The 12727-nt window shown below is 47.1% G+C and overlaps 1 protein-coding gene across 1 annotated transcript in view; it reads right to left on the reverse strand.

Annotated features, from left to right (window-relative positions):
* SEMA3A (semaphorin 3A) overlaps positions 1–12727 on the reverse strand; it is a 140724-nt gene that overhangs the window by 24109 nt on the left and 103888 nt on the right. The window contains exon 6 of the mRNA XM_026713110.2: positions 10566–10685. Within this exon, the coding sequence (XP_026568895.1) occupies positions 10566–10685 (120 nt within the window). The remainder of the gene's footprint in view (positions 1–10565; positions 10686–12727) is intronic.

Below are 12727 nucleotides of genomic sequence, written 5' to 3' on the forward strand. Positions count from 1 at the left end.
CAAAGCTCCATATTCAGAAAAGCCCATTAAGAAGAAAGAAAGGCGAAAATGTTGAGCTGTGGTATAATTAGCAGTTTTCAAGGCCTTTGTTCTTAAGCAGAAAACAATAGTTTTGATTCTCGGTAATGACTAATTATACGATGAAGTGAAAAAAAATGAAGTGTGAAATTATATGTAATTCTCCAAGTAAATTAGATTCCTTACAAAATAGTTCTTCTCAGCTGCTCAGCCTGTTTAATTTTAAGGAGACAATTTTCTTTGCCACGTAGAGATTAGGAATCCCAACAAGAAAGGCAAAGAGGAAATCTGAAGGTGTACACAGAACCTTAAAGAATTTGGCCAGGGCCAGCTGGTCTTCAGGAGTGAAGAAGGTTGCTGGGTTTTTGCATGCAATTTGGTGAATTCAGTTATTGTAGCAAAGGTCCCTTTGGTGGCTCAGGGGATGTTTCTCAGTGGGCCCCACTGGATAGTTCACTTGTCGTCTTAAGAATTGAGGGTGTACACACAATATGAAACAGGCACCCCATATAGAGAGGAGGGCCCTGTGTATGATCTACTCAGTTGCCTCCCAGATATACCAGCAATTTACCCCCCAGCACTGACCATCATCTCCTTTTCCTTCAGCTCTGCATGCAATTATAGTGGCACAGAAAAGACAAGAATGCCCCAAAACAGACCAATAAAAGAGACGTACAGAATTTAAAATTCAGAAATACCAATAGAACACAACTGTTAAATTTAAAATACAGAACAAAAAGAAAACAAAATGATCTGAAATAATTAATGACAAAAAAAGGATGTCACCCAGCTTCTGCAAACTGTAGCCATTGCAGGAAACTTGGCAACCTATTCAATGAGCCTGGGTAGCGCAGTATTACTGAGCCGGCTACTGCTGGCTCAGTAGCCACAGCCAGCAGTTCGTTCCTGACCGGCTGAAGGTTGACTCAGCCTTCCGTCCTTCCAAGGTGGGTAAAATGAGGACCCAGATGGTTGCGAGAGCAAGAGGCTGACTCTGTAAGCCACTCAGAGAGGGCTGGAAAGCACCGTGAAACAGTATACACGTCTAAGTGCTTTAGAGCTATTGCTAATGGTTTGTCTGAATTAGGTGCTGTCGAAGGAAGATTGGAATTTCTTGATTGAAAGAAAACTAAGATTTCTTAAAATTGGGCTTATGAATGCCAGACGTCATGGGTGATACAATGGGCAGCCCGGCAATACACTGGTTATTGACCCTACCTCTGTATCCCAGCAGAAGCCCAGATGGTTTTTGTGTAGGAGGCCTGTGTAGTCTCCATAATAGGTAGTTCTCCTGGGTGAGATATGCAGGATCTCACAGAAGTAGCTAGGAAGGGTCCACGGAGAAGCTGCCATTTTGGCCCTGTCAGTTTGGGAGCCTCAATCCCAGACCCTCTGTTGGAGTCCCATTAAGGTTTTGTCTGGGCCCAGAGGCACCAATGCCTTGGGTGAGAGACTGTTAGATGCTAGACTGGAATCAAGAGGCCTGGTCATGCTCAGATAGCCAGTTTGGGGTGACGCTGAAGGCATCAGGCTGGAAACCGGGAGTTCTAATTCCGCCACAGGCACGAAGCCAGTTGGGTGATCTTGAGCCAGTCTCTCTCCCTCACCTCTAGGAAGGAGGCAATGGCAAAGCCTCTTCCGAACTCTTGCCATGAAAACTGCAGGGACCTCTCCAGACAGATGTACGTGCGCACGTTCTGTTGACTTCTTCACCCGGGTGTTCAGCCCTGGAAGATCATCGGTCACGGGAATGACTGGTGCTACTCCTAAACAGACTGAAAGCTGGGTGGGGGGAAGCGTGGGAGGAAATGCACTTAACCCCTTCCACTTGAACAGGAGTACAAAAACTAAACTGGCTTTGCATCAATACCTGAAATCATGAAGGATTTTCAGGTGAGGCGGAAGATGGAAGGGAAGTTCTGCTCAGACAAGCAGACATGAGGTCCTTCTACACCCGTCTAAGTACTTGAAGTACTTCTACACCCGTCTAAGCACTGATTCTTTACTTCCCGATGTTTCATTTCAGATATATTTCCTCCCTGTTCCTTGCTGCATTTTAAATGTTCACTACTTTGTAGAGACAAAGACAGCTACAAATCTGGGATCACATTGAATATATTTTTGTGGAGCTTATAATTAATTTTCGCAGCTAGTGTAGACAAATTTGACACAAAATCTATTAAAGGAAGATTAAATCCATGGCAGAGTAAAGTTTGAAATAAGCTCTGCTTGAACGATTTTGTTTTGCTTTCATTATTATTTTTTACACTAACTTGTCATGTAACTGAAATTCATCACAGCATAGAAACAACAGTTGGCAGAAATGAGCACAAAAAAATAATCTTCATTACCCTTCTTGGTATTCAGTGTTTTTGCATCAATTATGACAGCCCTGCTTGGTATTCATGTCGACAGAATGTGTAATTTCCAATTTAATTTAGCAGTAAAAATGTGAGGAATAAACCTCAGTGTTTTAGCTTGCAGTTTCATTATTTATGGATGGATCTCTTATATTGTTGACTCCCCCCCGCTAAATGTATGTATGTATGTATGTATGTATGTATGTATATGGGAGTGAGGTTAATTTGGGCAGAATTACCCTGAAAAAGAAGGAAAGAGAGTTGGGTGCCTGATCGCTCCATCCATCTTCCTGTCACTACAGGTGTGCTCTTCTTCTTTGTACTTTAAAGGTGAATTATAGTTCACCAAAGTCTGTCATGAACAAACCCTGCTGCATTCTTTAAAATCTTACCACTCTCACACCTTTGTAGATCCTCTAATATGGGTGAGTTTTCAGTGTTTGTAATCGGGGTACGTTGGCCTCCCGTTTCCCCAGAGGAAGAATCCCCGGGGCCTTGTCATTATTGAGGGAAGGCTGGCCCTGGTCTGCTAGTAAATCCAGGATGAACAGCTTAAGGGGGAAAATGATTTCAACAGATTCCCTTTGGAAAAATACATTTAGATCCAAGAGATGGTGTTTGATTTCCAGAAGAAGAGAGAGGAACCTGCCCCACTTTACATTGAATGGGGCTGTGTGGAAAGTTTCCTCCTTTAAATTCCTGGGAGTCTACCTTAGCGAAGATCTCACCTGGAAAATCAACACAATCCAGGTGGCCAGAAAGGCCCAACAGAGACTCCATTTCCTCCGGGTCTTGCAAAAGAATAAAGTGCAGCAACGACTGATGGCCTCCTTCTACCGGTCCACCATAGAAAGCGTCCTCCCACATTGCATGACGGAGTGGTATGCTGGCTTGAGAGCCATGGATAGAAAGACATTACAGAGGGTGGTGAGGATAGCACAAAACATCGTGGGCTGTTCCCTGACACTGCTAGATGACCTTGCTAGGGCTCGCTGCCTTAGAAGAGGGAGGAAAATCCTCAGGGACGACTCACACCCCGGCCAGTCCTTCTTCACTCTCCTGCCATCAGGTAGGAGACAGAGAAGCATAGGCAGCTGCACAAACAGGCCGAAAAACAGTTTCTACCCGTGGCTGTCAGACTTCTGGACGGAAAATACCTTCATGTCAACATAGTAGGATGGACTTGTGCAACAAGGTCACCTGGTGTAATGTGAATGGGACTGGGTTAGGGGCTTCTGTCCTCACTGGGAGTTGTGTCGGGGGGGGTGCACGAAGGGAGGCTCAGCCACTCTCATTGTACACATGTTATACTCTGACAATAAAGGTAATAATAGGAACTTCTCTCCAGGTGAGGACCTGGGCGGTTCCCCCAGAAGCGCCGTCCTGTCAGGCAGACCGGGGACTGTTGAGAAACTGCCTCTCATCGTCCCTGGGAAGAGGCCTCTCTCAGCAACTTTACCTTCACTGACCAGCTGTCCGTCCTGGGTACATTTTGATGCCAGGGGGTTCTGCATTTCAGCCCCCCCGCCGCCCTATCGGAGGCAAGGGAAACAAGGGAATGGAAAACAGGCAGCAGCCTGGCAGCCCCCACCCACTGTGGATCAAGTCCCCCCTTTCAAAGACGAGGGAGGGCAAATTGAGACTTAAGGATGGTTTTTAAAAAAAGGAAGGGCAAAACAGAGAGGGAAATATAAAATAAAATCGTTATTTAGATATAATTAGGAATCCCACCTCCCAGATAACACAACTAACAGGGAAGGTTTCTGCAAAACAACAACAACAACAACAACGAATCCCTCTCTGTTGCAGCCCAGTTCTTTGGCTGTGTGGAAAAAGTAGCACTCTTACAGGCTAGAAATGAAGGGGTTATTTTTCTAAAGTGGAAATATTCCTCCAGATAGGTAATCACGCTGTCCTCTTCCCTCTTCATTTATCTTGCCGTTAAAGTAATTGAAAATACGTTTTCTTTACAAAACCGAGACAAGCTGTGCAGGGAAGGAAATAAATCACCAGATGCCTCATCCTGACAGCGCCACTGTGGGTGAACTTCCTGGGCCGTGAAAGTGCAGCAGCAGCAGCAGCGCAACTTCCGACCACTGTCAGACCACAATGGAAAAGTCTAGAGAGAGACGGGGCTCCCTGCCCTCTTCCTCTGAGGCAGCACTCGGACTCTTCAAAGCTCACGCTACTTGCCTCTCCACCCCCGTATCTTCCTTCTATCACTTCCCGCGAGATGTTTTCCATCCGATTCCTACTTCTTCTCTTCTCATTCCTGTCCTCTGATTTCCTGCATGGGACCCTGGTGGGAGCCTTTGATCTCCTGGCCAATCAAGATGAGTGCACTTGCACACAAGAGGGCTGGTGGAGCACATGCAGGACCTGCAAAGGATGCTGGGGCTTTCCAGGAACAAGCCACAGTTGCATCTAATGTTCCTCTCCAGTATCATTGAAGAGGTGTGGACTTCGACTCCCAGAATTCCCCAGCCCTCCCCCGGGTCGGTGCTAAAGTACCGTATAGAGCTTGGAAATCTCGTTTGGATTCACTCAGGAGAATTATGGGGAGACCTGAAGCATCTATATCTCTACTATCGGATAATAATCCATACTCCAAAGAAGGAACTATATTAAAAAACACCTTTCTTTCCATAAAATCACACCAACCTCAATACATTCAATGAAATTATGCAATAACAAAAGAACCCCTAAAAACACAAAAGAAATGAATGATATATACACCTTTAGCTAACTTGCAGAATGAATGATGTGTGGAATTATTTTCATAATTATTTTAATATAGCAGGTAGCTAGCAATTTGAGCAGTTGGGGAATACAGTATCTTCTCTTTGGTAAACCTTGCAACAGCCCCCAGAGCCTGAAGCTATGTTAGAATTGCAATTTTATGCCCACTTGTTTGCAGTCGGAAGCCACGGGGCTCTCCAAACCTGGGATTCCCCAGTGGGGAAGTGGGCTGCTGCTTGAACAGGACTGGCGGCTTAAGGGGGCTGCATGTGTGCCCCATAACGGAGCTTCCTCAGTCAGGTGGTTTGATTTCTGGGCCTCCCCCTGGGAGCCAAGGGCTTTCCTCCTCACCCCTCTCCTTCGTGGCCCATGCGCTGCGGTCTGATCGCCCTTGACCTCCACCACGGCGCCTCCGAAGGAGCGTTTGCTTCCCTCCCTTCACGCCCTGGTCCCTCTTGGGCAAACTCCCTCCCAGGCTCTCCCTGCGCCTTGGTGCCACATGCACTAATCCGACTGTTGCCCTTCTACGCACTCCGGGTTGATAATCAGGCTGTTGCCAGGAACGGATGACTTTGCAAACGGCCCCAGTTTCCACAGAGGGAGAGCTCCAGTCCGGAGACTGGACTCAGCAAGAGTGACCAGGCTGGGAGAGGAGTGGCATTCCTGGGACAGCCACCCCTCCAGACCCTTCTCTGTGCAATTCTCCTCCCTGTTTCCCATCCCACACAGACCCTCAGCTGAGGCAGTTGGCTGTTCAATTCCCACGGCCACGAAGTCCTGGGAGCAGAAATCCTCCCGCGGAGGCTGGGTCAGGCCGTGCCTCCTCCCTGAGAGACCTGTCACAAGGGGGCAGAGAGAGCCTAAGGCCCATCAATTTCTCCTCCTCCTTTGCTCAGCTGGAAGACCAACCTTGGGGATCGGGAGAAGCTTCTGGAGGCTCTGTGGGCTCCCAGCCTCTCCTCCGAGGGAAACGCCTCCACTCTTCTGAGAATCCCCCGGAAGGCGGATTGAGGCCTTCCTCTTTAGGAAAGGGCTCCTTCTGAGCAATCATTCTCTCTAGCTTAGTTAGCTTGATTAGCTGCAAGTTGTATTTTTCCATCACTGTGTTTATTTCTTGGTTCAGTTTATTTGCCACCTCCTTTGCCTTATTTGATAGAACCGGGAAAGGCAGGAGGGCCCCCCCCCCCTTGAACCTCTGAGGTGACCAAATGGCACCTGGAGAGAAAAAGGAAAGAGGAGAAAGGTTGGGATAAAAAGAGAGGTGTCAGCGCACGCACTTCTGAACCATTTGGGGGCAAAAAAAGATGAAGGTTTTTTATCAACTATATATGTAGCTGTAATTCTAATTACCTCTTGGCCCGCCTCTACATCCAAATAAAGGGAGTGCACAATTCACAAGTATGTTGCAGAAATGTTTTTGGACTTCTGCTATTCGTTAAAGCTTTGTACCGTTTTTCCAGATTTCAGTTTGAAAACAAGAGGTTGCAGCTGCTTTAAAGTTATATTTGTTGTTACTCGAACATAAACATCCTCCTGCAACAACAGTTTTCAGCCACAAAACTCTGAAAACTGGCAGAAAGTTGCCTTGTTGAGCTGCCCATTCCTCACACAAGGCTCAAAGCAATTTTTCTGAATTAATTTTTTTAAGTCTGCACAACCTGCACTCTTGACATCTCAGATTTTTCAACTTCCAAACAATTTCCAGACCTTAGGGGTGCTCAAAAGTTGTGACAGGCCTTGGGGATTGTAAATAATTTTTGGTTACTTCAATATAACTTAGATGTGCTTGGTAATTTTGTTTCTTTCATTCGAGTTCCAACCATCATTTGCTTCTTCTTCCCAGAAAGCTTTTGAGCAGGTCCCACGTGAGCCAAATTAGCACTGCACTGATTTTTAAAGCTATTTGAAAACTGCTAAAACTGTATTTTAAAATCTTTAACCTATGGCAGTCAGCTATGTAGACAATACTAGCACTAGCACCCCATGTGTGTTTCTACTTATCTGTGTTTGTGTGTGAAAAGAAAACAGGTGAGCCGGGCGGCACAGAACCGAGCAGGGGACTTTAGACTTAGTGAAACAGGCAGAAATGAGGGCATAAAGGTTGTACCTAAAGCTAGAATTCTCGCAGGGTGCCAGCAAAGGATTGAAACCTAACCACCCTCTTTCTACAGCTCCCTTCCTGGGGGAGGGGGGGGGTGTTTGATAAACGGTGCATGAGGCTGGAAAAACAAAGAGCCCTTACTTTTCCCCTGGTGTGAATGGTATAATACCGGAAACCTTAATCTTACTAGGTATACTTTGCTTTTAAGGCTAGCCAAACCTCCAGGAACATACAAACGGATCCAGATTTAGATGGATGGATGGCCAATGTTTCTGAGCTGCCAGGCACCCGTGGCTGCACCCGTGGCTTCTCTGGGAGACAAGCGCTTGTTGAATGGGGATCATTGGGGAGAATGAATTCCAAATGTGGTAAAGGAAAATTTTCCCACTGAGCCTTTGGCTTCGTTCTGCAACGAGAGAACATGGCTGCAAAGTGGCTGGCCTGGCGAACTCAAGCCATGATCAAACTGGGTTTCCGGGCCCACTTGCCAACAGTCCAGATGTGACGGGGCCTTCTTTATCCCCCCCTATTCTGTAGCTTCTGTTGCTGTTGCTTCTAGTCCTGCTTCTTCATACACGTCATGAAATGAATGAAAAGCTGCAGGGTTTTCCCCAGCATTTTTTTTCCAGAAGTGCAGGATCTACTTTTTTCTGGTTAACTGAGAGTTGATCCATTGGTTGAAGCAGGTGTTGATTTACCCCCTTGTCACCTGAGCCTGGCATCGTGGTTTGAGAGAGAGAGAGAGAGACTGGCCCAAAGTCACCCAGCTGGCCCTCATACCTAAGGGGAGGCGGAACCAGAACCCACCGTCTCCTGCTTTCTAGCCCGGGTGCCTTACCCACCAGATCTAATTCATGTTTAATGAATTCAACGAGTGCTTATCCTTAGCTACTACTAAAAGATATTTTCTATGCCCTGCACCTTCAACGTCCACTTGGACAGGGCTGCTCTCAGTACAGACCAGAGGTGGGATTCAGCAGGTTCTGACCAGTTCTGGAGAACCCAAGCAGAAATTTTGAGTAGATCAGAGAACCGGCCAATCCCACCTCTGACTGGGGATTTTGCAGTCTCCTTCCCCTGCCACGCCCACCAAGCCACGCCCACAGAACTGGTAATAAAAAATTTTTGATTCCCACCACTGGTACAGACGACTGTCGTTGGAGCCTGCTGTAATTTAGCATTTATGCAGACCACAATAACAACAACAAAACTTTATTAAAGACCAGCAAACCACAGTAGTAAATTGCAGTAATACATCATTAAATGAATCATGCAAATCTCATCAGGCCCTTAGCAAATTGTCCTTCTGTGATGATGTCCAGGTTTCTGACAAAATTTCCACAAATTATTTCCCTTAGGATAACAATCCTAAACCAAGAGCTTTTACAACATTGTAAAGACTCTTACAGTCACTATGTAGGACATACTAGCAGGGAAGGTCCATGTACACCAACCAGTACTCAGAAGATACATCATAAAGTCCTTAATCTCACAACACATGGACAGAATCAACCATAATTTCACCTTAGAAACTGTGAGCACCCTAAGCCAAGCTAAATCCCAAAACAGTCGGGAATTCCTAGAAGTTTGGCACTCAGACAAATCAGTGTTCACGCTTACACACCAGAAGAGTCAAAAAGACCTTCTCACCAGCAACCAACACCCAGAGTAGCAAAGGTTTCCACTGGGAGCAACACCTGGCAAACAATCAAGCAAGCAGTAAACAGCAGCCTAATGAAGCAACCACCAGTGAGAAGACAACATCTCCACCTGCAAGAAGGCAAGGAAAAACAAGGAAACCACCAAGCTCAGAGAGCACCCCGGACCTCCCAGTTCACCTGAGCTGCAGAGGGTCTCTTCCATGGGCGCTCTAAAGCCTGCATTGATGATGATAAAAATTAAAATACAGGCAAAAAAGAATGGTTCTCTGATGCGTCTTACACACACACACACACACACACACACACACAAACCTGCCCAGAACTGTTCTTTTTCAGACACCAAGCAGAGCCACATGTTTGGCAGAGGTTCACCGTTGTTATTTATATTACATTAGCGCCTACAGGGCTCCCAATCAGTGGGTTTGTCATCTGGCTCAGGTGCTGATTTAATTAAAAGGCTTCCCAGCTTCTTTAGCTTTCTAAAAACAAAACTTTAGAGTACAAGTCCACAGCAATTGCAAACTTTCTTTGTAACAACACGACAGCCAGGGGTTTTCAAAGATGTGGCTTTTATACTTTATAGACTATCAGCTGGAAATTTTGAGAAACCCAAGGGTGCCCAGACGAACTTGCACATAAAGATGTGGCTTAAAGCAAATAAAATTCACATGTTTGGAATGAAAAGGATAAGTTGCAAAATGTAATAAAAATGTCAGAATAGAGATGGCAGGTACTGAACATCCCGCAAGACATAAAAACTCTCACGGAGTTGAACCTTCGTTTATTTCCTTTATTTTACTCATGTTTAAGGGTAAGTGTGTGCGTAGAGAGCGAGCGAGAACAATGAACAGGGGTTGGCTGCAACTGTGTGGCAGCTGGTGGGGCTTTTTGAACTCCTGTGGATGCCCCCCTTCTGAACCTGATCTTCTCAGGGTGCCTGAAACAGGGAGCCTGCGGGGGAAGTGAAGCAGAAAGCAAAGATCTGAACTGAGAGGAATGGTGAAGTCTCCGGGCCTGGAGCTTAAAAGCCCCCTTCGCTCCCATCCTGAGGTGTGATTGAGTTACGTTCAGAAAAAAAGAGCCCACTAATTCTGTTGTATGGACTTTCAGAACCAAATGTCCCCTCTATGCTCAGGCTGGAGCAGTTTTGGAGAGCTCCCCTTTCTCCCCTTCCCTTTTGGCTGGACAGGAGGCCAGCTGTGCCCCGGGAAAGGCCTCTGTTGGGGAGGACCTAGAGGTCTGTTCCCCCATCCTGCATGCAAATCCTCTTCCTCAAGAGCCTCAAGATGGAAACGGACTCCAGGTAGGTGACAATTCCTTCCGACTGAAGAAGAAGAAACGGACCTATTGGACCCACCCAACCTTTGCATGTCAATGAGAGTTTGTGTGCAGTATACAATGGCTTTGGGCCTCATGATGGAAGGCAGGGAAACCAACGCATATAAAGTCTACCTCCGGTCGCCAGGCCAACTTCTGAGACCAAAGCAGAGGTCCACAGCCATGGTGCTTATGCGCTCTCTGGCACCAGAAACCCACAAAGAACATAGAGGCCACGATCTCCATCCACGGCTCCCATTAATTTCATGGACCGCTTTAATATCGCACCTCCGGTTGATGCCGAAAGGAAGTCAATAGTGCTAGAATTTGGGGAACATGAAGACGATATAGAGGGAAAAGGAGACTTACCGTTAAGCCACCGGGAATCGTGCTGCTCAGTCCGGATCGGGTGGTGGTGCCCCAAAGTGCGGAAGATGGCGAAGTCTCTCCCCATGAAGTCTGCTGCTGTTCCCGAGTAGAGCTCGCCATCTGCAACATTTCATGGAATTGCACCAGGTCAGAGTCAGCGAAGGAGGGAAAAAGAGGCTCTTCTCGGGGCTGAGACGTTGCGCTTCCCACTGAAAACCTCCGCTGGGCGGGGAGGGGAAGCACCGGTCTAGCTAGAGAGGCACAAGCCCCTCTGGAAAGGGAGGAAGGGACTCTGCCACGATGTCCGGCTTTACTTACAAATACTCACATTTATAGAGCAGAGAATGCATATTTATATGTATAGTTATATTAGTGTAGCAAGCAAATGGCTACATCCTCTTTGCCTCCTCCCACAAAGCAAAGAGGGAAAACAAACTGGAAGCGGAGTTGGTTCACTTTGTTTTGACCTTGGAGCATTAAAGAGGGGATAGAGTAGGGTAGTCTCTCTCTCTCTCTCTCTCTCTCTGTGTTTGTGTGTGTGTGCTTTCACGACGTACACTGTGAAGTGAATTGACTGCCTATTGAAGTCCAAGTAGTCAGTTTTCACGGCCATAATGAATGGCCCGGAGAGCATTGGAGGTGCTTTGGGTGAACCAACCAGCACATGAACTCCAAGAGATGCTCATGTTTTCCATGCCAGTTTTAGAGGCTGGTGTGGCTGCCATGCCTGAACAAGCGGCCGTCTCCTGGCTGGTTCAGTTTTCAGATAGTCTGCAAAATCCTAGGAGAGGAGACGACACGATGATGCGACGGGAAGAACGAGGAGGTCAAAGGCAGACAGAAGGCAGGATGATCAAACTGAGTCTGCACCAGCTCCCAGTTCATCCTTTTGGTTTCTTTATCTGCCACTTGATGTTTTCAGAAGGAGAGACCGTCCCTTCGTTGTAGCCCTCATTAAGTGTGGAGCTCCAGCAAACACCTCCGAGGCCTCTCTTGGCCTTGACTTCACTTTGCCTCCGTTCACTCGTCAGCCTCTCTCTCCCTCAAGAGGTTTGGGACAAATCAATATAAATCAAGGGAAAGTCAAAAAGATTGCTTTCATCTCAGAGCTGTCAAAAGTGGGGGAAAGGTCACTCATGTGTGTGTGTGTGTAAAACTATCCTGCACAATCCTGGGCTGTTTTATTTGCTCTACCATCTGAGCAGGGTTTTCAAGGGCTCTCTGGCCATGCAAGGGGACAACTTGCCTGTGTATATCTGCCTGTCTGTCTATCTGTCCGTCTGTCTCCCTCCCTCCCTCCCTCCCTTTGGCATCCTTTCTTCAAAGGTTCTGTTCCTCCATTTCTTTGGTATGAGGGTAACTCTTGTCCCATGGCGAGTTGGCCGTGGTGAGGGCTGGGCTGGGCTGGGCTGGGGAGTTTGAAGGCATTGGTCCCCCTCATTTGCAGGCAGCAACCGGATTCAGCAGAGGGAGGCGGCTTCCCTGGGGCCTCTGGGTGGTTCATTGGCTTGGTTAGCTATGGGGGAGGCAGGGAAAGGGGCCGGTCTGGGGCAGCCTTTCCCACCGAGGGTGCCAGTTCCCAGGTGGGTGGACTTCAACTCCCAGGCTGGGGAATTCTGGGAATCCTGTTGACTGGAGGACCTCCAGAGTAGGAAATCTTCTCAGTCTCCGTCTTCCCTTTTTATACACTTTTATGGGGCTCAAAAGTCCCAAACGGTGCCTGACTCAGCCAAGATCCCAACCGGATCGTTATTATGGATCTTTGTTTCCAATAATCCGAATGAATAGCTGGAAAGAAATGAAAAGCAGCCCCCTTTCTGCTACTTTTGTAGCAGAAAGAGTTTCAACATTATATTCTATAGTTTATTCGAGTTCTGGCCTGAGTTCCCTATAGATAACAGATAACAGATAATCAAGAGTTGGAAGGGTCCTTGTAGGTCATCTAGTCCAACCCCTGCCCAAGCAGGAGACCCTGCACCATTTCTGACAGATGGGCAGTCCAGTCTCTTCTTGAAAGCCTCCAGGGATGAAGCTCCCACCACTTCTGAAGGCAACTTCTGTTCCATGGGTTGATTGTTCTCACTGTCAGAAAATTCCTCCTTGTTTCCAGGTTGAATCTCTCCTCGATCAGTTTCCATCCATTATCCATCCTTGTCTGGCCT

The sequence above is a fragment of the Pseudonaja textilis genome, chromosome 5 (assembly GCF_049901715.1).
Source record: "Pseudonaja textilis isolate UNSWEBS1 chromosome 5, rPseTex1.2, whole genome shotgun sequence".
NCBI lineage: Eukaryota > Metazoa > Chordata > Lepidosauria > Squamata > Elapidae > Pseudonaja > Pseudonaja textilis.